Source organism: Prunus mume, linkage group LG1 (genome assembly GCF_029339155.1).
Source record: "Prunus mume cultivar Tortuosa linkage group LG1, ASM2933915v1, whole genome shotgun sequence".
Lineage (NCBI taxonomy): Eukaryota > Viridiplantae > Streptophyta > Magnoliopsida > Rosales > Rosaceae > Prunus > Prunus mume.
In genome coordinates this window covers 27,834,152-27,860,431 of record NC_142698.1, presented here as the reverse complement: position 1 = coordinate 27,860,431, position 26,280 = coordinate 27,834,152, and the positions used below count along the sequence as shown (strand labels likewise).

At 35.3% G+C, this 26,280-nt stretch overlaps 3 protein-coding genes and 1 long non-coding RNA gene across 12 annotated transcripts; all 4 read left to right on the top strand.

The window, feature by feature from the left end:
* Positions 1-497: 497 nt before the first annotated feature.
* Positions 498-8,040, top strand: NCRK (Protein kinase superfamily protein). 7 transcript variants are annotated; one of them, XM_008227783.2, is made up of 10 exons: positions 498-804; positions 3,451-3,529; positions 3,860-3,979; positions 4,444-4,554; positions 5,021-5,287; positions 5,543-5,778; positions 5,877-6,173; positions 6,375-6,611; positions 6,877-7,104; positions 7,428-8,040. In XM_008227783.2, exons 2-10 carry the CDS (start codon positions 3,460-3,462, stop codon positions 7,692-7,694), a joined length of 1,833 nt encoding a protein of 610 aa, XP_008226005.2. In that variant the 5' UTR covers positions 498-804; positions 3,451-3,459; the 3' UTR covers positions 7,695-8,040. The 7 variants fall into 7 exon arrangements, with proteins under 7 accessions (XP_008226005.2, XP_008225982.2, XP_088901913.1 ...); XM_008227760.2 differs by having other exon boundaries at positions 504-804; positions 5,021-5,293; XM_089045787.1 differs by lacking the exon at positions 498-804 and adding an exon at positions 1,681-2,170.
* A 930-nt stretch (positions 8,041-8,970) lies between these two features.
* Positions 8,971-9,530, top strand: LOC103325563 (uncharacterized). The gene is made up of 2 exons (XR_513635.2): positions 8,971-9,112; positions 9,216-9,530. It is a non-coding gene; the product is annotated as an uncharacterized LOC103325563 (long non-coding RNA).
* Positions 9,531-12,518: 2,988 nt separating this feature from the next.
* Positions 12,519-16,441, top strand: LOC103325554 (exosome complex component RRP41-like). Of its 2 annotated transcripts, none has more exons than XM_089045793.1 (7): positions 12,519-12,770; positions 13,674-13,752; positions 13,900-14,095; positions 14,181-14,301; positions 14,942-15,030; positions 15,861-16,010; positions 16,195-16,441. In XM_089045793.1, exons 1-7 carry the CDS (start codon positions 12,629-12,631, stop codon positions 16,285-16,287), a joined length of 870 nt encoding a protein of 289 aa, XP_088901919.1. In that variant the 5' UTR covers positions 12,519-12,628; the 3' UTR covers positions 16,288-16,441. The 2 variants fall into 2 exon arrangements, with proteins under 2 accessions (XP_088901919.1, XP_008225966.1); XM_008227744.3 differs by having other exon boundaries at positions 12,527-12,770; positions 13,993-14,095.
* A 1,583-nt stretch (positions 16,442-18,024) lies between these two features.
* LOC103325539 (exosome complex component RRP41-like) lies at positions 18,025-22,505 on the top strand. Of its 2 annotated transcripts, none has more exons than XM_089045765.1 (7): positions 18,025-18,253; positions 19,227-19,305; positions 19,541-19,643; positions 19,740-19,860; positions 21,121-21,209; positions 21,696-21,845; positions 22,244-22,505. In XM_089045765.1, exons 1-7 carry the CDS (start codon positions 18,118-18,120, stop codon positions 22,352-22,354), a joined length of 789 nt encoding a protein of 262 aa, XP_088901891.1. In that variant the 5' UTR covers positions 18,025-18,117; the 3' UTR covers positions 22,355-22,505. The 2 variants fall into 2 exon arrangements, with proteins under 2 accessions (XP_088901891.1, XP_008225945.2); XM_008227723.3 differs by having other exon boundaries at positions 18,029-18,253; positions 22,247-22,505.
* The last annotated feature ends 3,775 nt before the right edge of the window (positions 22,506-26,280 follow it).

Genomic DNA, 26,280 nt, shown 5'->3' with positions numbered 1-26,280 from the left:
CAGTCTTTATCCTTTGGGGCTTTGCTTAAGGTTCGGTTTGTTTAGCCGAGCTGTGGTCTGGAGTGAAAATCCATCTTTCAAGGCTTGGAATTGTGTTTCTGAGCATGTATTTTTGTGACTCTTCTGTGAAAATTCAAAATTAAAGTGATTTGTCTAAAAACATAAAGTATTTTCATTATAAAAATATAAACATATAACAAATTCTCAATGATATTCTACCTTCCTTTATTTTGTGAACAATATTCTACATCTTTAAAATCATCATTCCGAGATTATAAAATAATAATAAAAAAAAGATATTCATCATTTCGAGGATAAGTCACTGGTAAGATCTCAGCCCCACATGGACTGCCACGTAAGACTTGAATTCTTTTCATAGGGAAAAGAAATAAATAACACTATTAGTGGGTCCCACAGAGGACGACCTCGGAAAGCGAGAGGGCGCCACCTCAGCGCTACAGGATCAACTCTCATTATTATGCGTCCCTCTCACCGAAACTCTCACTCTCCCTTCCCACTCTCATCTCTTCAGCTGAAGAAGAAGCATTTCGAGCTTCTAACCCACTGAAAATGGAGGCTCTCTCTCTTTCTATCAGAAAATTTCTCCAATATGACTGTTGAAGCTATTGTAAATCGGATCCGAATCGCAGTGAGAAATGCCTAAGCTCAAAAAGCCGTCTCGGTTTTTCAAAAGTGCTTCTTCAGCTGTTGTTCTTTTCTGGCTTCTCTAGCACCGCCGAGGAGACAGCACAGAGTCACAGTCTCTCAGAAGCCATATTTGTCGATAAATTCTATTCATTCAAGGTAAAATCCGAAATTTCACTTCCCGCGGTTTTTTGGTTGGTTCCCTGCTTTTTTGCTTTTTTATTTTCTTCAGTACGGATCTGGTAGACTAATTCTAGCTTGCGGCGGAAGAGGAACCCGCTGCTTATTTGGACACTATTGTAGTTAAGGCCATTATCATGGGTACTTTAGTAATTAAGTATATTAGCGATGAACCCATTAATTTTTTTTTTCTTTTTGTTGAAGTCAATGTCACGTCATTATTAGGTTGCATTGCATCCCATTTTTCCTCCAAAGCTTTGATCTTTTCTAGTTAGGTTACATATATACCAAATCTAGGGAAAATTTCCCACCCCTCATGCTCACTCTCACAATATAACATAGAATTAGAAGATTACCCAACAAATCAAACCCAATTTTTTTGAATTTCATTTGTTTATATTTGAATTTGGAACTTGGTTTGATTTTGATTTAACAAATGAAAAGTAAAGATGCCCTATGCTAGGGTTGGTGACCAGAATTTTACAAAAGTTTTGGTCTTTGGGAAAAAAAATTTGGTTGGTGAAGAGGCTTTGTAGTATTTCTCAACTGTTGTGTATGTCATACTATCACCCATTCACGGTGTCCTATTAAGCCTGGCTCATTACGACCCAATACTGGGCCCACCTCCGACAGCCGACAGATATGTGGGACCAATGTGACCTCAGAGGTTTGGTTGCTTTACGGACCCAACAATACAATGTATGTCTGATGATCTGTCTTTGAAGCGAAGTCTTTATAAATTTATAACCGTTATTTCCCAAAATGATTAAAAAAGAAAAGTTTTAAAATTTTTAACCGTTGGGTGTCTGAATTTTTGAAAAGTTTAGAAAGTTCAATTATTGAATATTGACCCACGTTTCTATGACACTTAAAAAAGTAAACAGATTTTGGGGTTTCAATCTATAATGTGGATTAGATATAGCTACAGCTGAGGGGTCTCTTTCTGATTTGCAGAAGGGTAGCTCTCAGAGAGGTGGATGATGGGCTTGTTTTGAGCCATTTTCCTTATTTCTCAATCGTTTTTTCAAGAACCCCGTTGGTCTCTTTCCCTTGTATTTTCTGTCACATGGTCCTTTCTGCATTGTCCATTTTCTAGATTCACACCATCATTTCTGATGGGTTTGCGTACATTAGACTTATCCGATATTTGTTATATTGGGTTTGCTAAGCTCTAATTTGCTTACTTATACTCATGTTTAGACTCTGAGGGAGTAGATTAGGAGCATCAGTTTTCACCATTTTGAGTGCTTTGAGCTGGATGCTTGTTACTTTTCACTTTGTACTTTGTTAAAACTCAAGGTCAAGCTCATAGTTTGCGTTCTACTGTTGTTCTTTTCCTTATCAGGTGTGTTGATTGTCCTTAATTTTCTAAGTTTCTGCTTTCTTTCTGTTTAAAAGCAATGTCAGTTTTCTACTTTTTTTTCTTTTGACCAAATAAAGAAGCAATGTGTTGTGTAGTTACTTTGAAGAAAGTATAATCTTGTTTGGGGAGGCAGTTTAAAAGAGCTATTAGTTTAAAATATGACATGTAGGACTGCTAGAAGAAGTACTGCATTGATGATAGATGGGGGCAGTGGGCTCGTTTGTTGGGCCAATTTCTGCTTGGTCCCCAACCGGCAAGCCTTGAATTTTCCATCTTTGATTTATTTTGATGTAACTATACTGCAGTCACAGCTTTTAATAATTAATGCAATGTGGTTGTCTTAATGGTCATTTATGCATTTATGTTTTTAGTTGTGTATAATTATCAGACTGGGTAAAGCTATTCGTAACTGTGAGTTAGCAATTATTTTGTGGGGTTGTTTAATCCAAAATTTTGTGTTGAAAAACTTGACAATACCCTGAGCTAGTGTAGACGGACTTCATGTTATACTGTTTTATCTTGCTTGAATATAGAGTGCAGTAGATTGCAATCAATTGTTAGCTTCAGATTTGTTGGCCAACCATGAATTTAGCCACTCCTACCTGCCATATTTTACCTTTATATCCTTGTCTAACTTTCTATTGTTTTTGTTCAAGATGTTTTGTGCATTTCAGATTTATGAGAATATCATGTCTAAACTCTGGTCTGAGTTTAGTGTTTTTCTCTTCCCTGGAATCTTTTAAAATTATTATTTTTCTAATATGAAGGTTTTGAATCATAGTTGAAATTTTCTAATTGTATAATTTCACATTGTTGTCATCATCTTGGTTTCCTTTCATTCATGGAAAAAAAGCTTTAATGAAGTTATTTTAAAATTAGATTAGAAATTTGTTTGAATGTCTATGGTTGTGTTCAAACTTCCAGAGGGTTTCAGACCAAAGACGTTTGAAGAGTAAACCTTGTTCCTCCCCAACCTAATGAAGGTTTATTATCCTGATATATATATATATATATATATTTCCTGCTTTGGTATATTGAGACTTCTATGCCATTAGATTCTTAACAATATATTGAGTCTTCTGTAAAATACAAAAGTTGTCATAGCTGCTGTTCATATTTACACCATCGTTATGAGAATCATTTTTAGTCGATCCTTACCTGATTGTTCCTTTTATGTCTTCCATCAGCAAAACCTGAAAATGTGTTCTTAGTCTTTATTATTATTTTATTTTACACGTGATTTTCATTTTTGTAATGTTCAGGTAGAGTAAATGAAGTTCCAAGTGGAAGTTGCCCTTGCTTGCGTCATAAGCTTGATCTGGATTCAGCAAAGCCTTTGTGGTTAGTAGTATTGATTTTCTTGTTATTGATATATTTATAAAAAAAAGGTTATTGATATTGCAATTCCTTACTCTGGTGCATTGCATCGACAGGCTTCTGGAATCTTTATTTGGCTTATTTCCTTGCCTTGAAAACTGTAATTAAGCATGTTGATTTGTGATATGTGATACCTATACTTTTACAACAGCCAAATAAGCAGCAATTAGTGTTTCTCTTTTTACAGAACCTTGAGCTTTTCCATATTAGATAAGGTTATCCATGAAATTTCTTCATAGTATCATTATTGTTTAAATAATATCTGTGAATTTTATTTTCTGTTTATTGTGGCAGATGAGGTTTCCAGTACTTCTAATGCAACAGACTGGACATGCAGATGCTCTTTGCCATATCAAGGAAACCAGAGCTACACTCTAGAACCTTACTGTTCAGCATCCTGTAATTGCAGTCAGGGTATGCCGCTGATCTTTATGGTATAATTACCCAAAATCTTTCCACTTCTTTTGATATAACATTTCTGCTGATAAACGTTTAACAAATTGTTCATTCTGTCATCTCTTTATGTCTGTCTGTGTTTAATGCTCATGAATGCACTTTCATATATTTTTTTTTATTTTAAAAAAATACTAATTTTTATGTATATAGAAGATTCTTCAGATGTTGTTCAAATTGAAAGAATAAGGGCTTTGAAGAACCAATGTATTTTTCCGCTCAATGTTTAGGTAGAATGTCTTTTGAAGCTGATTTCATAATCAAGAAATACTTTAAATCCTTGCATGTTGCAAGTTCATTGTGTTGATTAAGAAAGATCCTTTTTCTTTCCCCAGTTGGTCTATTCTTATATACCTGCTTTTTTTGTGATGAGGATGACCTTATATGGTATAGGACATGCTAAACTGAATTTGCTTCTGATATAGATGCTGGAAGTAGTACTAGATGGACGTGTATATGTGCTGCTGATCAGCTTCCTAAAGTGGCTGCTGACAGTCATGATACTAACTGTTTTACAGCCTGCAATTGCACTTATGGTACTCTCTCTCTCTCTCTCTCTCTCTCTCTCTCTCTAGCACACGTACACACACTCACACCCACAAATGTTTCTTTTAAATAACTCTATAATTATAAGTTGTCACCTTGCCAAAAAAATTAAACATAATTTTATTTCAACTGATACTCTTTACAGAGAATAATGGTAAATCATGCTATTCTTTAAAAGCTGATTGCTTTTTGTGACCATGGATTTTGGATTACCGTGAGAATCCCATTGACGCACATCCCATGTTTTGCTATATCTCTGCCTTATTTATTGATGCACCCATAGCTTGTTTTAAATAGAAAGAAATCACTCCAGATATTCTTGTTTACACACATCCCACGTTTTGCTATATCTTTTTGACTTGTAAGTATTGATGCGCCAATAATATGTTCCGTATAGACATTGCTTGTTTATCTGAAGTCATTTGATTGTTCTGCCTTTTTATTGCTTCTTAACAGGATCTCTCAATGCAGCAAAATCTTCAAAAAACCACATTCCAAGCAAAGTTGTTGTGATTATTCTTTTGGTATGTGTCATACTGACAACTCTTGCTTTTCTTGCCTCGGTGGCATGCTACTTCTGTCGAAGGAACAAGTGCCCTATTCAACCACCATTATTTTCATCAGACAAGGAAACAAGTTGCAACAGTGCTACCAACTTAATTAGCCATAAGAGTTCCTCAGTGTTTGAGACCAAAATTAATATGGATTCGTCCATCAATAAAGGTACAGGTAATTTAATCTAAGGATTTTTTATTTTTTTTTAACGAAGCGTGTTTTCTTAATCTTTATATGTCTGTTCATCTTTCGACCAAAAGAAAAGAACAATATACCTGTTAATTTCTTAATTCATACCTTTAAACCTGATCTGCTTTTTATTTGTATATTTTTCTTTGCGTTTCTCCCAATATGTGCTTTTAGTTTTCTCCATATTGAGCTTTGGCACAGGAACTACTGTAACTATTCTGTTTCCATTCACAGGGTGCTTTACCTCTTGCTTATTTAAGAGCAAAATACGAGCTACACCTGGAGCAATTATTCAATTTTCGTACTTTGAACTGGAAAGTGCTACCGATAAGTTTTCAAATTCCAATCTAATAGGACTTGGTGGAAGTAGCTATGTCTATCGTGGTCAGCTCAAAGGTGGCAGAATCGTGGCAGTTAAGCGTCTAAAAGCTCAGCAAGGGCCTGATTCGGACTCTGTCTTTATAACAGAGGTAATACCTCATCCTGCAGTGAGTTTGCCGAAATATATCAAGATCCTGTTGGTTTCTTAATAGAAGAAATAAGTTTACTAATCTGTTCTTTTCCTCAGATTGAAATGTTATCCAGACTTCATCATTATCATGTGGTGCCTTTGCTTGGCTACTGCTTTGAAACCCATGGAAAAAATGCTGAGAGACTATTGGTATTTGAATACATGAATAATGGTAACCTGAGAGATTGTTTGGATGGAGATGTGGGAAAAAACATGGATTGGGGTACTCGAGTTGCAATTGCCATTGGAGCTGCAAGGGGTTTGGAATATCTCCATGAAGCAGCTGCTCCAAGAATTCTACATAGAGATGTCAAATCCACAAACATTCTTCTGGATGAAAATTGGCAAGCAAAAGTAAGATTTGGTTATTTGAGACTTCCATTGAAATCCTCAATTCTATGAAGAAAGAAGAGGAAGAAATATATACTGGCAATGGATTTAGCTACAAACACAGTTTAATTTGCTGTTAGGAACTCAAAAGATAAGTCTAATTTTGTAGTGCATATTTGGCACACATCTCTTATATTTTAAAGTACTTTTATATGTACTGTGCAGATAACTGATCTTGGTATGGCAAAACGCTTGAAAGCCGATGGTCTCCCTAGCGCTTCTAGTTCTCCAGCAAGAATGCAGGGGACTTTTGGTTATTTTGCACCAGAGTATGCGATTGTTGGAAGAGCTTCTCTTAAGTCAGATGTTTTCAGTTTTGGTGTAGTTCTTCTTGAGCTTATCACTGGTCGGAAGCCCATTCACAAATCAAGCAGCAAGGGAGAAGAAAGCCTTGTCATATGGGTAAGGAACCTTTTACCATCATGCATGTTGTTGCACAGAAGTTTTCCTTTTATTACCAAAAGGCTAAATTTCCCAAATGCACTTTGCATGTTTGCTAAGTTTCAAGGGTGGCCCCCTACAACTTGAGGCCCTAGGAAAAAAGTACATATGGTGCCCTGTAGATTTTGAATAACTAATATAAATATTAACATGAATCAGTTCAAGAAAAAATCGATGGGGTAATAAAAATATAAAAATTGATGTAGCATTTTTATCTTTGTTTTAGGCTACACCTCGTTTACTGGATAGTAGGCGAGTAATCACAGAGTTGGCCGATCCAGATCTGGCTGGAAACTTCCCAGAAGAAGAGATGCAGATAATGGCTTTCTTAGCAAAAGAATGCCTACTGTTGGATCCTGATGCTAGACCAAACATGAGTGAGGTCGTCCAAATCCTGTCAACTATCGTCCCAGAGAGATCTAAAAGGAGAAACTTTCCTGTGAATCTTTTTCAGGTAATTATTTTTCATCAATCATGTCCTAATTTGTAGTACGTAGTACTTTGAGATTTTACACGTCTCTCTGGTTGATAAGTCATCCATTTTCTGCTGTAGTATTGTAAAAACCGTAGGAAGGTAAACTAATTTTCTCCTTTATCGGTTCTTTTACTTGTAATTACATTAAATCTAAATTTTGATAAATTAAAAAAGTGCATTTACTTGATCAGCAAACAGTCAACTTTTTAACTTTTCATGTGTCCTCTGGAGGTCATCTCCTCATAATGTACAATTTTAAACAATAAAAATAAAGACCTGATCTGAGTACTCATTCTGGACAGCACATGGGCACGGATGGTCATAAAGATGCTGAGGAACTAAGGCGAGCCAGATCCAGTAAAGGTTCAGTTCGGTGTTCACTGCCACTAGATATTGATCGTAATCTCTGCGCCGAAAGACGTACAGACACTGTTTCAGATAACTATATGGAGAGATTGATCCTCTTGACTTCAAACGCTAGGAGTTGGCGGGCCTCTGATGATGAGACAGTGGACTTAACGGAACCCAGGTTCGAGTCATTTTGCCTAGCAAATGCCAAGCCCCTATGACAAAAAACAAAAATACGCAACTTGAGTGAATCTAGCGTTGGTAACATGAATATAGTACCAGCTTGTTTCAGATACTTCTTCGATATTGGTTGCTCAAAGAAGTCATGAGGAAGCAAGCAGGTTTGTGAAGACTTGTTCCTCTCTACAATTTTTTTCTTTGAAGAAGAAGAAGAAAAGGGAAGAAAAATCATAGGCTATTCTCTGATCGTACAAATTAGTTTGTTGTATTCATGTATGTTCTTTGGTTGTTGTACAGAACATAAATCATAGAAAATTATGTTAGAAGATGAAACGGATGGTATGCTGCTTGTAATTCCAGTCATGCAAAAGTATAGTTTTGGAAGTACCTTGGTTCAATTTACATTTATATAATTAGCAAGGTAGAGAAGAAAAACATGGAATGCTTGGCATAACAGTCAGCTCTGGTCACAATTTAATCATTCTTTTTCTCACATCAATAAGGTCAAACCCATACTTGCTCTCACATGGTCACTATAACATTTTTCTATGCCCATAATTATAGCAGTCTGGTCAAACATACTAAGCAATTAGATATGAGAGAAACACTGAAAACTAAAATGAGTGAAGGAACTCTTGTGACAGATTATGTATGGAAAATGATTTATCATTTGAACACTCTAAAGATCCTTGTAGCACAAATCTCTAATATGTCTCAATAAGATTGAAACTTTACTTCCTAGTCCCAAATTTAAAGGGAAATGCGAAGAGGAAAAGACTAGCAAGCACTTTACTTGTATTGCCAACCATTGATGCAAGTATGTCGCACTCCATTAATGGCCGAAAGTAGCAAGCACTCTACTTGTATTGCCAACCATTGATGCAAGTATGTCCCACTCCATTAATGGCTGAAAGTCACTCACATGCGTGGGCGACTGTTCCAGGCACTTCTCGATATATTTTTACAACTAATTGAATGCGAAAAATTGTGCCAATTTCCTTAAAGTTTTTAGCCTAGACTGAACGGTCTAATCCTAATTGCATAGGAATATTCTGTCGATCTGTGGTACAAGATCCACTGAAACTTGACTGATTTATCATGCATGTCCAAAAAAATGTTAGTTTTAGTAAGTTCATCCATTAGCAAGGAGTAGTTTGTCCAGAGCACACTTAAACTTCCATGTGTTGTTAGTTGGGCAACATCATCCAAAGCCTTGGAAGTTCCTTTGAATGGTTGTTGGGGGCTGTGTATGACTTGGGGATAGCTTGCTGTGTTGGATCACAGATATATATATATATATATATATATATAAATGTACACTTTTCTTTAGACTAGTCCCCTCACCTGCCAATCACCTGCCAGAGATGGATCCGCCACCACCGCCTAACTCGCCTCTGCTGGCCCCAGCCCCGGCCCCGGCTCCTCCTCCCTATGATCAAGGAGGATGCTTAGAATTATTGTAAGACTTTTTCACTTCAATTTTCTGGAAGCTGAGCTTTGACAATCATATCTTCTTCTTTTTTTCTTGAATTTTCAATTTTAATTTGGTTCTCATTCTGCAGTTTGTGGATGCTGTGCTGCTGCGGTCTATGTAGATGCTGCTGCCCTCCACTCTTCGAGCCTGGTCCTCCTCCACCCTAGTGCTGCATTTTTATCTTCCTATTAAGCCCACTTTGTGTGGTCGTTTTGTGTGGGAGGTAAGAGTCTAGTATTTATTTGACATCGATATTCCAATTTGGCTAAATGATCTTCTATGTTAGCACATTTATAGGTGTTCTTGAATATCTCTTTATTTTCTATGTCACTCCTGCAGTTTGTAACGTTGTAAATTGTATCATTGTTCCTGCTCAACTAGTGCCAACGATTATGCTTCTTTAGATGTCTTTGTCTACTATTTTTCATTTTTATCTTTTGGAAAAAGGAGAGTGGATGTTTTCTTTTTTTCCCCAGAAAATGGAAACACCGTCACATTTCCAGAAACAGACTTAATTTGGTGTATAAAAAATGAAATGTGTTATGACAGATAGGAAATTTGTTTGCAATAGTCTCGGCTAAAAGCTAGAAAAACCAAAAAAGAAATAAAGAAATAAAAAATCAGCCCAATTGTCTTGGGTGAAAGCCAGAAGAACACCAAAAATGAGAAAAACAAACTATGAGCAGAAAAACACAGCCAAATGGTGTATGAAAAATGAAATGTGTGTTATGGCTGATAGGAAATTTATTTGTAATGCTCTTAGCTGCAAGGGCATAACCAGAAATTTTTCGATGGGTGGGTTAGCTAAAAATTTAATGATATTTTTTAACCTATAATTTCTATATTTTTTTTTTAGAAATAAAAGTATATATTAAATTATGTAAACTATGCTAGTTCATAGCACTATGAACTAATTTTCAATAAATTTAACGTAAAAAGAATACAAATTAAAAGCAACAAAAGGGTTAACACAAGAATAATGGGGAAAACCACAAAACATACTTTAGAAAAATAATATTTCTCTATTATTGAGTTTATTTATTAACTTTTTTGTTTGAAAATATGTCTTCATAGAAATAGTGGGGCAACCACCAAAAATACCACAAAACGAGGGCCCCAACCACAAGTAGAAATGGCAAGTTGGTGGGCTATATAGGGGGCAGACAGACAGGACTTTAGCGAACGAGCAATCTCTGATTCCCGCTATTCAATCTCCTGATCTACGACCAACCTTATTCTTACTTTAGCGAATCTAGCATCAGTAGTTGCTCTTGATTTAATTTTGTTTTTCTTCAAAAACCTACATTGGCTACAATAGGTTAAAAAAAAGTTCTTCAAAAAGCTGCTTAGATTATAGCCTAGTGTAGCCTTGTATTGTATGTAGTTCCGCCCATGCTTGGCTGAAAGCCAAAAGAACACAAAAAATCAGGGACTCGGATTCTCTGCTTTGATTTTCTCTGTCATGATCTGCTTAACTTTTGCCTTCCACAGGCCACCTCATTAACATTTAATCTAAGGGACTTCAAAATTGACACATCATTCTTCAAACAAAAAAGAAAAACAATACCCTAACCTAGGGGTGGGCATCAATCCGGCCAAACCAAACCATAATTATCGGTTTGGTTTGGTTTTGACCAAGAAAAAGTCAAACGGTTTAAAAACCAAATCGGACCGTTTATGGTTTGGTTTGATTTTGAGCTTTTGTAAACCGGCTTAAACCAAACCGGACCGTTTATGTGTATATTTATTTATTTATATTTTATTTTACATATGTAATACTCTAATTAGTTAATAATTATATATGAATATTTGAATTGAGCTATATTAGTTAGTGAAATATGAAGTTTTATGACATTTTGAGCTTTAGGATGGTTTCATACTCCAAAAAATGATTTATGTATGAAGCAAGTTGTGAATTTGTTGGTTATAATTGGGCTAACAATGTTGAAAAAATACAAAAAGAAAGATAATTGGGTTTAAGCCCAAACTGGCTGAACCAAACCGTCTTAAATTGGTTTGGTTTGGTTCGATTTCCTTTATAACTTTTATTCAAACTGAACCAAACCAAACCGTCATATTGTAATTGGTTCAGCCGTGATTTTGAAGTGAAACCGATCCAATCCGGACCGTGTCCACCTTAGCAGCTCCCCCTTAGCTGCTCTTCTTTCTGCCTCTGCCCCCAAAATCTTATCTCTCACCAGGCTTTCGTTTCTCCAAAATTCTGTAATCACAATCCCTTTTCTTTCCTATATCAAAATAAAAAATATATATCTTTCCATATCCATTAATTCATGAAAATAACCATAACTCATCAGTCAGTAGACCTTACAGAACAATCCCAATATCTAGGTCTTGAAACATAATTCCTCTTTTATCCAGGAAAACAGCGAAAGAATTTTTTTTCCTTTTGATTTTGATTTTGTTCGGTGCTGGTTGGGTAGCTTCGCAGGTTAAAAAGGGGTTGTGCGTTGAGGCGTGGGTCAATAGACCTCCAATCGCCCTGCTGAGGTGGTCCAATTTCAATTTGAGATCAATGCTTTCCCAAAATATAGTTTACTCCAATATCTCGATTGAGCCACGTTGCTCTGATATGCCATAAAGTATTTGGACAATAGTGGAATTATTTGTTAATACTAAGTTTTTGTTGATGTATATTATATATAGGTCACAACAAATGTACACAAACCTCCATAAGAAAACAGATATCCAGATATCCATTATAAAATATTTCCTACACAAGGTATTCATGAGTTTGAAAGATATCATAAACTTCTAACCCCAAAAAAAGTCACAGGAAATTTGTTCAAATACTAAAACTCACGAAGAGTTCTCATGAAGTTGGTTGCACGTTAATTAAGTAGGATATTAAAGTGATTGAATACAATGAAATCTAAGTTGAGATGGATAAGGTGGTTGTCATCTGAAGCATTGCGTGTTTGCTAACGGCTAAAGATTGATGTATGGCCTTGTACAAAAAATTCAGATTAGTTTTTTTTTTAATAAAAGGATTTGCATATAGAATTCCTTGGTGTCCCAATGACAAGCTTGGGTGCATATAGAATCCTTAAAAAGCAAACTACTAATTCTACACATGCATCATGTGGAGGCAATTATTAGTGGGAGAAAAAAATAAGGGAAAAAATTAGTGGGAGAAAAATATGGGTGAATTTATTTATTTATATTTAGTGTTACTTATTGCTTTTTCTTTTTTTATAAATTTGATATACAAGTGTAATTATGAATATAATTGAAAATTTTATTTAAAAAATGATGACGAGCTTTTAGATTATATAGTCCAATGGGCCTTCCATAAAAGCCCAAAATAAAACAAACAAGTGGCAAAGCTTCTCTCGGTCCGATCCATTTATCACGAGACCACAAGTATCCGAAACGCACCGTATAGGAGGGGCAAGGACAAGGAAGGACACGGAAAAGCTCGAAGCAGCAGCCAGCCAGCACACACACAGAGAAGAAGAAGAGGGACTTTCGATAGTCGCCGCCATGGCCGGAAAAGGTGGAGCAGCTCCGAGCACGTACTCTCCGTCACCGACGACCCAGAAAACCAAATCACGCATCTTCGGAAACGACGACGTCGATTGGGTTCGATCCGATGGCCGTGAATTCCACCAATGCAGACCTGCCTGTAAGTTTTTTCTTCTGTTCATCTAATACAAATTTCATATCTTTACCCTTTTTTTTCATTGTGTGTGTGTGTGTGTTTGTGTTTTTTTTGTGGGTTGGTTTTAATTTGATGTTCTGCAGAATGTGGTTTCTATTGCTTATGTATGTCAAAAATCGAGTAATTCAATTGGTTAATCAGCTCAAGTGAGATTTTTGCTCTTGTTTCTCGTCTTATACTGTAATGTGGCAAGTGGGCTTTCAATATTTTCATTGTTGGGTGCAAAGAACTGTGCTTTGATGCAATTGCTTTTGGTCTCTTTAGTGAATGCATGAATGTGTTTTAGTTTGATTTAAACTTCATCAACCGTATAAAGCTTAATTTCTTACAAATTACTATATAACGCTTGATGTTGTTTGGCTTTCATTACTCTGTTATATTGGTTGGTATGGTTGGAATATCCATTTCCGTTAATGAATATATGGGGCTCAAAAAACAATTTCGTTCTATAATCAAATTTACTTGTACTCATTTAAAGCACATCTATGAATGTATGCTTCCTTGCGCCCAATGACATGCCATTTTTTGTGAGGTCTTGGTTTATGTTATGTGTATTCTGCTTGGTTTGGTTTATGTTATGCATGTCTATATGTTGTTCAAATCCTGAATTGAATTCCAATAATCTCTCTACTCTTAAGAACTATATACAGAATGTCAGTTTTTGATTCTGCCTTATCCATTCTGACCTAGAGATGGTCTGTCTAAACGTTTAAGCTGGTAGATGTTAAAAAATTAATGCTTATAGAAAATTCCAGGGGCTTGTACAGATCCTTGTTTTCATTTATAAATTCTCTTTATTGTAATTTCATTGTATGGTTACATCATGACTTTCATAAAATATACTCAAAAGTTTTGGGTTAATGACAGTTTTCAAGACTGGTGCTGTAAATGCTGCTGCAGGATCTGCTTATGCAGAGTTTGGAAATACCAAAGTCATTGTTTCTGTGTGAGTAAATCTTTTAGATGTTCGTACTCTCTCTCACTAGTGTTCTTCTAACTGAATGTCTATCATGAAAATCCATGATCATGTCAAACATTATTGGTATTATTGATAGAGTTGCTTTTTCACTATTTTTAATTATTTTTATTTTAGTTATATATTGATTCAGGTAAGCTATATAATTTTGGATCCAAAGATATATGCAACGGAGCATGTTTTACATTTTATTTTTCTCGGTTGGTTTAGATTTGGGCCAAGAGAGAGTAAGAAGGCAATGATGTACAGTGATATAGGACGTTTAAATTGCAATGTCAGCTATACAACTTTTGCTACTCCAGTTCGTGGACAGGTATATGACCTTGTGTTGATGTATCTTCTGTACCAGTTTTCTTATTGAAATCATTGTAATTAATATTTGAACTCCCCTTTTTTAGGGGTCAGACCACAAAGAGTTTTCTTCAATGCTTCATAAAGCTTTGGAGGGTGCAATAATATTGGAAACTTTTCCAAAGACTACAGTGGATGTTTTTGCATTGGTGTTGGAATCTGGGGGCAGTAAGTTTTCAATTAGTTTTAAAATGCAAATTTCTTTTCTTTTCAGCTGTTGCAAGAAGGAAATAGAATGAAGAAAAGGAAAGACCAGAAATGGCAGAGAAGGGAATTTAAATTGGAACAAATAGATTATTTTCCTGCTATTTGAATGTGGATGCTTTTGTTCAGTGCTGCTGCTTCCAGTGATCATGTTAACAAATCTTGTACAAGAATTTTGCCACTAACAAAAAACTTAAATACAAAGGTGCTGTGTTTGTCCGTGACTTCCTTGGACTCAAGTTGGCACACTACGGATTTGTTCTTAGGGTAGAATTTTAATGTTGGTTTCGGTGAGAGATAATTATCTCTTACTTAGCTGACATGTAATGGACACAATGAGTTACAGAACTTTCTTTGTGTGAAAAAGAGTGTGATACTGCGAGCAGTAAACTTGATCATAACCAATTATAGTAAACAGATAAATCACTTTTGGAATAGAAGGGAGATATAAGGATTGATTTTAATGTTATAGTCTTATTTGGTGCATTTGTGCCTTCGATTATTATTTTTATTTGTGCCATATAATTCCTGATATATTTAAGTGAATGCAAGACAATAATAATGCTTTTGTGCATGTTGATGAGTTTTTTCATTTTTGTTGCAGGTGATCTTCCTGTAGTGATATCATGTGCTAGCCTTGCCCTAGCAGATGCAGGGATAATGATGTATGACCTTGTTACCTCAGTTTCTGTGGTATGCTTCGACTTTTCAACTCTCTTGATAATCAAGCTTAAAGCAAGAATTTTGGTTATTCTATCTCTTACCTTGTTTCAAGTTTTCCTTTACCTTTTTTTTAAAATAAAATAAAATAAAAACTTGTCATGCAAACGTGATGTTTGTGTTCGAAAGGCCCAGTTCAGAATAGGCAGAGAATTGAGACTTCGAAAACTTGATCAGATGATGCTGTACATAACACAAAATCTGATTGTTGATCATCATATTGTATTTGTTCCGTTCTTTTGGGTAGTCGACTAAATGTCAAGTTTACTGATTAGTTGTCTCCATTTTGTCTTTTATTCTCACATAGTACTGTAAGCTTTTATTTTAGAGAAGAAATCTGATGATTAATTCATACTGCACTTTCTCCTTAAATATCCAATTGATAAGTATTGTGTGTGCATGCACACACCCATGTGAATGTATGTAGATCTGCCATTTTATCAAATATTTAACTTATTAATTGTTGTAAATTAAATACCATAACCATATTAACATTTATTTCATGGTTTCTTGGAACATCTTGCTTCTTTTCGGTACTGCATAGTTTAAAGTCTGGTAAACTCTCTCTTTAAACTCATTGCTTGTAAGAAAGATAGTTGCCATTTAAATGTTTATAGCATAGGGGCAGTTAGTTGTACATTCTACTATCAGCTATCATTTAGCACAAATTTGTGGAAGTTCTATAGGTTTGTCTTCTTTAGATTTACAAACAAATTTGTGTGCCGTAGTGACTTCCATGTCAAAGTTGTTTCATTTCATTTTCAATTTTTTCATTCACTTATCACATTTGTGGTCGTGTCTAGTCTGGTCTCGGAAAGAACCTTGTCATTGATCCTATTTTGGAGGAGGAAAGCTATCAAGATGGAAGCCTAATGCTTACTTGTATGCCTTCTCGCTACGAGGTCACTCAGCTAACTATTACTGGGGAATGGTCAACCCCAAAAATTAATGAGGTATGACAGTCAGCCGATTTGTTCCTTGAAATATTGTATGTTGTTCATCAAAGAAGGTTATCTACCTTTTGACTATAATGTCTACGTACTAGAATGCCAAAAAAAAAAGTAGGATTCCACAATAACTCTGATTTTGATATGGTTCGGATGAGGCTTGTGATACTAACATAGTTTTTACGAGCAGGGAATGCAAATATGCTTGGATGCCTGCTCAAAACTTGCAGTGGTCATGAGGGCGTGCTTGAAAGGACCTGATTCTACCTTAGAAGAAGAATAGGATAAAAGTTTTGTCTACTTGTACATGATAAAGACTTTAACATTTGATTATTTTTCTTCTCAATTATCGTCTTCTCCAATATCAAGATTGAGTCCCATTAGTTTGATGTGCTATAATGTTCTTGGACAATAGTGAAATTGTTTGTTATTGTTAATCACCAATTTTCAGATTAGAAGGTATTACAATTTTGGCATATCCAATTGTTTCAATAAAATAAAAGAAAATTTAAAAATACGAAAGGGGAGTTTTTACAGCTCCATGATCAGTTGCCGTGAAAGTTATATTTTGAATACCTTGTAATTATCATCAAAGTCTGCAGAGTTGAAGATTTAACAATGTTTTTTTCTTCTTAATCATAATACTCAATTATTTTTCTTCCTAATCATAGTTTCTCCAAGTATCTTAATTCACTCCCATCACTTTGATATGTTATAATGTTTTGAGACAATAGTGAAATCGTTTTTTAATACTACAATTCTACTGATTTATAGGTCACATCATATATAAAGAAAACAAACTAAATTTGGATGATGCGATGTGCACAATAAAAACATTTTCTACATAAACTATTCATGCGTTTGTAAATTATCACAAAATTCTAATCAGAAAAGAGGACACAAGAAATTTATTCAAAAACTGAAACCAGGTTTGAAAACCCACAAAGATGAAATTCGTTGGTATTTCCAGCAGTGGTTCCCGAAAACAAAATTTTAGACAACCATAAAGATTGAGGATCAATTTTGATGTGATAATAATCTATTAATTATAGTTTTGTTAGAAGTTTGACATTTGCTGTGATCATCTTGATATGTTGTCGATGGTGTCGATATTGCCCATTTATCATTATGAAATAGTACCAGATAATCTTGATATCAATAAAGTATCAATATTTTCTTGGTTTGCTAAGGTGGTAGTCTTATTTGTATACGTTGTTACAATATCATGCTATTTGAAAACATTTACTTAATTTTTGACCCATAACTTTAGGGATTATTATACACATGTTTTGTAACACCTTAAAATGAGGGTTGAATGGCCCTATAAAAAAACCCAAGCACTATTTGAAACATATAAAAGAAAACCTGCATGCCATGCAAAACTCATGCATTCAGGAGAGTATTTGCTTAAATTAATTTGGATCAAACTATAAAGACAAAAAAGTTGACTTTGGGGTTGATTTTGGGTGTGTTTCTATGTTTAAATAGTGCTTGGGTTTTTTTTTTATAAATACATGTCTAGGATTGAGTTTATTTATAAATTTGTATAACTTTAATTATTATACACATGTTTTGTAACACCTTAAAATGAATTGAATGGCCCTATACAAATAATGAAAAATAAAAGAAAACCTGCATGCCATGCAAAACCATGCAGTCAGGAGAGTATTTGCTTAAATTAATTTGGATCAAACTATAAAGACAAAAAATAGACAATCAGTGGATATGGGCTTAAAGTTGATTGGAGCGAATGTCTTCTCACTTTGCACTGAGTTCGAATTCCCCTCCCATAGTTTAGATTAAATAAAAGTAGAATATCGTTTTTATATAAATAAATAAATAAAAATAAAATAAAAAAAAGACAAGCAAATGGTAAAAAATTGAGTGTGTGGGTGTCCATAGAACAAGCTTGGGTGCATTCACGTAGTCTAATGGGCCTTCACTAAAAACCCACAATAAAAATACACAATGGGCCATATACGCGAAAGTGCAAGATTCTTAGTCCGGCCTAAAACGCACCGTCTAGAGCGAGAAGGACAAGATCCTGGAAAATCTCGAAGCAGCGAGCAGAGCACACAGACAAAAGAGATGGGAATTTTGATTGTCGCCGCCAATGGCCGGGAAAGGTGGAGCAACTCCGAGCACGTACTCTCCGTCTCCGACGACCCAGAAGACTAAATCACTAAGCTTTGGAAACGACGAAGTTCTCCGACCCGATGACCGTGAATGGCACCAATGCAGACCTGCCTGTAAGCCTTTTTTTTTTTCCTCTTAATCTAATATAAATTTCCTTCCTTTACTCTTGTTCTTCTTTTTGGGGTTCAATTCTTTCGTTTTTTTTTTGCTGTGGGTTGGTTGTAATTTGATGATGTACGGAATGTGGTTTCTGTTGCTTTTGCATGTCAACTACTCAATTGGTTAACCAGCTCAAGTGAGATTTTTCCTGTTGTTTCTGGTCTTATATTCTAATGTGTCAAGTGGGTTTTCAATGTTTTCATTGTTGAGTATTCTTTTGGGTGCAAAAAACTGTGCTTTGCTGCATTCGCTTTTGGTCTCGTTACTGAACCAGTCACAAACACAAGCGTCGAATGCGTTTTAGTTTGGACTCCTGCAATATACTGCTTGGTGTTGTTGAGTTTTCATGAACGTGTTTTTGTTCTGTAATAAATTGTACTTGTACTCATTTAAGGCACATATATGGATGTATGTTGCCTACCCACAAAGCCAAGCCATGCCATTTTTTTATGAGTTAATGGTTTATGTTATGTGATTTTGATGTTCTTGGGTAAACCTATTACAAGCTTATGTATAGTCTACTTGAATCATGTGGATTAGGGGAGAAAGAGAAATAGTAATGTGTGTTTGGAGTTAGAAATCGTGCTTTCAATATGCTAAAAATGATGTTGAACAACATTCTTTTGTAGCATGGCCTTTCGATTTCCAATGCATGCCTATATGTTGTCCAAAACTTAAATTGAATTCTAGGATATGAGCTCTTTACAGAAATGAGGTTTTGGACCTTGTTCATGCTGCCTTATACATTCTAACCTAAACTTTTAAGCTGGTTAACCTGGTTGATGTTCAAAAAATGATGCTTGCAGACATGTCAACGAGATTGTAGAGATCCTTGCTTTGATTTATAATTTTTTACTGGCTGTAATGCCATTGTTTGATTACATTATGGCTTTCATAAAGAAAAACTCAAGGTTGTGTTAACGACAGTTTTCCAGATTGGTGTTGTAGCTGCTGCTGCCGGATCTGCTTATGCAGATTTTGGAAGCACCAAGGTCATTGTTTCTGTGTGAGTGTATCTTTTTGAAATTCGTACTCTCTCTGACTTCTAGTTCTTCTAAGGGAATGTCTATCATAAATCCATGACCATGGCGGCCATTCTTGTTATTATTGATAGAGTTGCTTTTTCACTGTTTGCACTCTTTTTTGTTGTTATATATTCAAGTAATACCTATAATTTTGGATGCAAAGATATATGCAACAACACAACGTGCTTTACATTTTATTTGTCTTGGTTGGTTTAGATTTGGGCCAAGAGAGAGTAAGAAGGCAATGATGTACAGTGATATAGGACGTTTAAATTGCACTGTCAGCTATACAACTTTTGCTACCCCAGTTCGCGGACAGGTATATGACCTTGTGCTAATGTACCTCCTATCCTTCTTTTTAATCACGTTTCTTATTGAAATCCTTGTAACTAATATTTGAACGCCCCTCTTTTAGGGGTTGGACCACAAAGAGTTTTCTTCAATGCTTCATAAAGCTTTGGAGGGTGCAATGATATCGGAAACTTTCCCCAAGACTACTGTGGATGTTTTTGCATTGGTGTTGGAATCTGGGGGCAGTAAGTATTCAATTAGTTTTAACATGTAAACTTCTGTTCTTTCTGGTATTGCTAGTTTAGGTCAAGAAGGAAATAGAATGAAGAAAAGGAAAGACCAGAAATACAGAAGAGACAATTTAAATTAGAACAATTAAGACTACACTCCTTCTATGTCAATGTATATGTTTGTGTTCAAATGTTGCTGCTTCCAGTGAATGTGTACCGCTCTTCATTTAGATTTCTATAACATACAAGAATCTATCTACTAACAAGACACATTAATACAAAGGTACTGCATTTGTCCATGACTCACGGTGTTCACACAGGCACCTTTTTGGGGTATTTCTTGGACCCATGTTTGGCCCAGTAAGGGTTTGTTCTTTGGGGAAAATTTAATTGTTGGACAATTACCTGTTACTTAGCTCACATGCTGATATGTAATTGACACTTAATTAGTCACATAACTTTCTTTGTGTTGAGATGAGTATGATAATGTAGTTATATAGAAAAAGATGTATAATTGATCATGAGCAATTGTAGTAATAGAGAAGTCCTTTTGGGAGTAGAAGGGAGATATAAGGATGATTTTGATGTTGTAGAAGTATTTGTGCAATTATGCTATTGATTAATTGATTGTCTTTGTTTGTGGAGGGGCGGAAATAGAATGAAGAAAAGTTTTTAATATTTTTTTTTTTGACAGAGTAGGGAATTCCAATTGAAAAAAATACATTATTCACCTGCTATGTCAAAGTGTATGTCTTTGTTCAAGTGGTGCTGCTTTCAGTGATTGTGTTAACTACTTTTCGCTTCGATTTTCTCCTGTGTACAAGAATCTGGCCACTAACAAGACACTTAAATTCAAAGGTGCTGCATTTTTCTATTACTCATGATGTCCACTGAGACATCTTTGGTATTCCTTGGACTCAAGTTTTGTGCACCGTAGATTTGTTCTTGGGGGAAAATTTGAATGTTGGACCATCCCTAGCTGACATGTAATCGACACAATGAGTTACGTAACTTTCTTTGTGTTAGAAAGAGTGTGATGATGTAATTATATAAAAAGAGAACTCTACTTGATCTAACCAATTATAGTAAACGGAGAAGTTATTTTTGGAATAGAAGGGAGATATGAGGATGATTTCAATGTTGTATTATTGGTGCATTTGTGCCTTTAATTTTTTTTCTTTATTTGTGCATTATAAATCCTAATATATTGAACTGAATGTGAGGCAGTAATATTGCTTTTGTGCATGTTGATAAGCCCTTCCATTTTGGTTGCAGGTGATCTTCCTGTAGTGATATCATGTGCTAGCCTTGCCCTAGCAGATGCAGGGACAATGATGTATGACCTTGTTACTTCAGTTTCAGTGGTATACATCTGGATTAGATGTGCCCTTTTTAACTCTCTCTTGGTAGTCAAGCATAAAACAAAGATTTTGGTTATTATATTCTTACCTTATTTCAAGGTTTCCTTTATACCCCTTTTTCAAATTCGTGTGTCATTGTGTCATGCAAACATGATGCCTGTGCGTGAATAGCCCAGTACAAAATATGCAGAGAATTGAGACTTTGAAAACTTGAGGACATTACACCATAGATAACACATATGATTGTTGATCATCATACTTTCTTTTGCCTAGTTGACTAAATAACAAGATTACTGCCAAGTTGTCTCCCCTTTATTTTTATTCCCCCATATACTGTAAGCTTTTGTTTTGGAGAAGAAATCTTAGGATTAATTCATACAGCACTTTTCCTTAAATATCCAATTGGTCTGTTGTGTAAACGTATCAAGTTGTTTCTTTTCATTTTTTATTATTTTGTTCACTTATGGTTTTTCTGTTTGTGGTGCCTAGTCTTGTTTGGGAAAGAACCTTGTCCTTGATCCTACTTTGGAGGAGGAAAGCCACCAAGATGGAAGCTTAATACTTACTTGTATGCCTTCTCGCTTCAAGGTCACTCAACTAACCATTACTGGGGAATGGTCTACCCCAAAAATTAATGAGGTATGCGCTCATGATTTATACTTTGTTCTATCATTTGTTGTTTTTTAAAAGAATTTTATCTACTTCCTAACCATTATTTTTGCAAGGGATTATCTAAACAAGTAGCATTAAGTGTGCATCCAAGGTCATCTTTGAGTTCTAGTTTGGTTGGTTGTTCTTGCATTCACATTTATGCGGGTTTGATGCAAAGATGATCCTTCTAGTTGATAAAACCTTTTAATTTGAAGTCAACTAGGTGGATATACTCGTCAAAATTGGTTTTGTAGACCAAGGATTTTTTCATACAACTCTTTGTTAAACTCCATAGGAAGGTCCTTTCACTATCTATTGGTGGCATGTTTCTTATATGGTTTGACAAAGATAGATGGGGCTTATGACACTAACATAGGTTTTGCCAGCAGGGAGTGAAGATTTGTACGGATGCCTGCTCAAAGTTTTCACAGATCATGAAGTCATGCTTGAAAGGACTTGATTCTGCTTTGGAAGAAGAGGATAGTAATGTTGATTAGTTATTATCATTACTTTATCTCATATGAATCAAATTTTGACTATATAGGAGAAAGATTTAACCCTGAGTTATCTGAGAGCTTTTTGTTAGTATGGGGCCAGATTTTTCTTTTATATTACTTCATCTAGTCTTAAATTTAGTTGTTTTTCCAACTTTGATTGGCAGTCCATGGTACATCACCGCATATTGCAGCACTTCCTGATTTGATTAGGCCCCTCCTTTTATAACTGCACAATGACATCGTATAGGATCCTCTTCTTTGGCCATCCTTTGTCTTTCTCCCATATTACTGTTGTGTACTGAAATGTTATTATCTACTGGTGAAGTTTTTGTGTGTTCATATCAATGATAACTCCTCTCTTCTTACTCCGCACCCTCAAGTAACCTTGAAGTTGGTATAAGAGAGGAAATAACTCAATCTAGTAACCTTGAAGTTACTCTGCACCTTATGCCTTGAAGTAACCTTGAACTCAAGGGAAAACTCTAGGCAAAAATATAGGTTTGCCAATGTGACCCACAATTCGTGCATTGGTTAATTCAAGGTTCCTTAGGCTCAACGGAAAATTGACCGACTACTGTTTGAGTTTACAGTTCATCCCTCAGTCGTCAAACCAATCAAACTCAATCTAGTAAATCTAGTAGTGAAGACGGTTGGCCTTTGATAGATTCCAAATTTCTCATATCCTTTTACTTTTGTTGTAAGTTTCATTCTCATATCCTCAACACCTAGCTAAGAGAAACTGGTGTACTCCTTCAATCTGATGCCAAGATATTGGTTGAGAATTGGCAAGGGGGTGCTAGCTAGAGGAGGAAGAAGCAACTTTGGAAGGCATTGTTCGATTGTGAGGTAAATGGATGTGGTCATATTCTCTTATGCCCTCGTGCTTGTAATATATAACTTGTGTGAGAGATTTAATCATGCATGAACATGGCTTCTCTCATAATCCAATAATTTGTTTGTATGCCACCATTTAAAACGTTTAAATATATTATTGGGTTGAAATGCTTTTGTGCCAGCAGAAGACAAATGTTAAACCGTGCGTGTTTGAATTATATATGTACTAATTTCCAGTGGGTCATGCAAACGTGCAGTGGAGATCATCCTCTCAATCCTTTTGGTGCCTCCTATTATTGTTGCTGTTGAGTTCCAGTCTGTGTTGCTAGCCAATCTGTATTAATAATTCCAACACCAAGGACGTGATCCACAACCAATGAGTAGTTACCAGTTATGACTGATTAATACAGCACAAGGGCTGTTCTTCATTTTTGCGCTACACTACACAGGTCTTTTAATTTGAGATTCGAATTCGGTACATTTTCTAATTAGAATGTGACCGCTCAATTCAAAATCAATTGGTTCTCACTTGATCATGAGTGCAGAAGTCTAATATCTTTTAAAACACTTAAACTAACCTTTCATAATCCGATGTGGAATACTCTTAACATATCTCCTCACATGTAGTCTCTTTTGCGCCTAAGGCGTGAACAATTCTTATTAGGTGATGTGAAAGCATGTAGGGCCATTGGATTATATTATTAGTTGGCCAATGTATCTACACTTTGTATTAGATACATGTATACAATTAATTAGTCCCGCTCATCATCATATCATGAATGATTATGGTTATTGGTTGATTCGTTGGACTTTCTCAATTAAGTGCATCCATGGCTCATCATCATATCATGAATGATTATGGCTATTGGTTGATTCGCCCTATACCACTACAATGGACTTTCCAGCAGGAGTCAACTGAGATGGCATGCTCGCTATCGTATTTGAGGTTATTAGTAGTGAAACCACTTATAAAATGCCTCAACGCGGGGTTAACTAATACCATTTTTTGGTACTTTCACAGCACTTCCATATAGCTGCATGTGATTTTCCCCTCTTACTAGCAAATTTGGCATGTTCAATGCTATATACATTATTATCGAGCACCCTTCCCAAACATATATGAAACAATATCTTACTCTCATCCATCCCAAAAAACCAAACCAATCATGAATTAATTATCTCAAAATAATTAACTTAAAAGATGACATAGCTTGCTTCATTATAGGACAAACTGTTTTGACAAATTTGTACGCACTGTACTTTCAGTGTTCATCTATAAAATCTATAGAAATACAACATGAAATTAAAGTAACAATTAATTAAATACAACTTAATTAAAAATAAAAGCATGCTTAATTTCCATGTTGGGTGGCAAGGCGCAAGGCCTTAACTACATGCCAGCCTGTGCTACGGGTCGAGATCTGGCTGGCTTGTCGGATTAGTCTTGAACTTGAATTGATAACCTAATTTTTCTGATTAGGTAATTCTGATCATCCATAATTAAAAAAATATTTTCTGTTTTTTAAATTAGCCCATAGAGTTGTTTGAATTTATGAATATGTCCCACCGGCAGCATGTATAATAGTTCCCCAGGGACAACAAGACGTGGTCAAGTTGTAGGCAGGCCAGGTTTTAAATAAAATAGATCGGTACATGCTGTGGTAACTTCAAAAACTTGAAGACGACTGAGCTCTTTAAATTTCATATTTAAATACCCAATACCTTTTTTTTTTCAGCTTTTATAATAATCTATTTTCACATCACATCAAGTTGTATGGCCTGCATGGATATGATAAGTTTTCTTTCCTGGGAAATGGAGACATGATATGGATGGGGTTGTTTTTTTAAGTCAAATATATACAAATGATATGCAATGTGGAAGGAAAATGTTATATTCTTGTCATATTGTTTATCTGAATACGATTGATTATGTGAATTCTTAGTTGAATATGTAGTTCAAAGAATGAAAATATAGATTATTTGGTACGTAATTGCCTAAGAAGGTATATATATTAACTTAATTATATCTTAATCACACAAAACCATGATGAAACTTACGAGAATTTTTGTTAGTGTCTAGTGTACATATGTGAGAGAGAAATAAAAACTTGAGAATAAAACTAACAGGATACGAATGACTCAATCATTAAATGATCAGATGAGCTGTAAATTCAAACGTTCTAAATTTAGATATTTAATTACAAGTTCAAAAACACTTGAATTTGCTTGATATGTAATATGGTATGTCTTAAATATATAAAATTTACCTTAAAACATTTGTTATCCACATACTACTGAATTTTCCATGTAACTCTTTCTTTTTCTTTTCTTTTCGACGTATTAGCTCACATGATTTATTTAAAAATTACTAGCTAGCATTAATTCAACTCTTCATTAATTTAAGATTTGTTTGGTGAGCTGAATTATATAACGATATATTGTTAATGTAATTTGATAGAGGCTTGTGAAGTACTTGTGCCCTAGAAACACTCAAACATAATCTTATCAAGAGTGAGACACCGTGAGAGTCAATCTAGTTTTCCTTTGTTGAACTTGACACACAAAACCCTACGACCACATTTTGAAGAGATCCACGACTGGAGCTGCCGTACGGTTAATTCCAGCAAGGAAGCAGAAAGAAAGAAAGGCATATAATATACATATATACGACCCCAAAAGTCAAGTTTGGTAGGTGTTTGGCACATATAAATACGACACACAGGAGACGGCCGTTCAATTCCAAGCCTTGTTTTTCTTCCTTTTTTTACTCACAAAGTGGAAGGTCGTCTTCTTCGTTTGATTTCGTCCAAGTTGAAGCTGTTGAACTTTCGTTGGTCGTTCTCTTAAACATTTCGGTGCCGTGCATAATGCTCCGCGTGTCGCGTGTGGGTCTTGGCTTTGGGGAGAAGAAGATAGACTCATGCAACTGTGAATGAAGAAGATGGCAAATTTGGTGTTATTCTTGGATATAATTATGAGCTTAGAATTTATTTAGACACTAAATTTGAACCATAAATTCTCTTTCCTTAGACTATGGTGAGACATCCGTGAAGTCTTTAAGTAACTATTTTTAGTCATCGAGAGTTTATTTA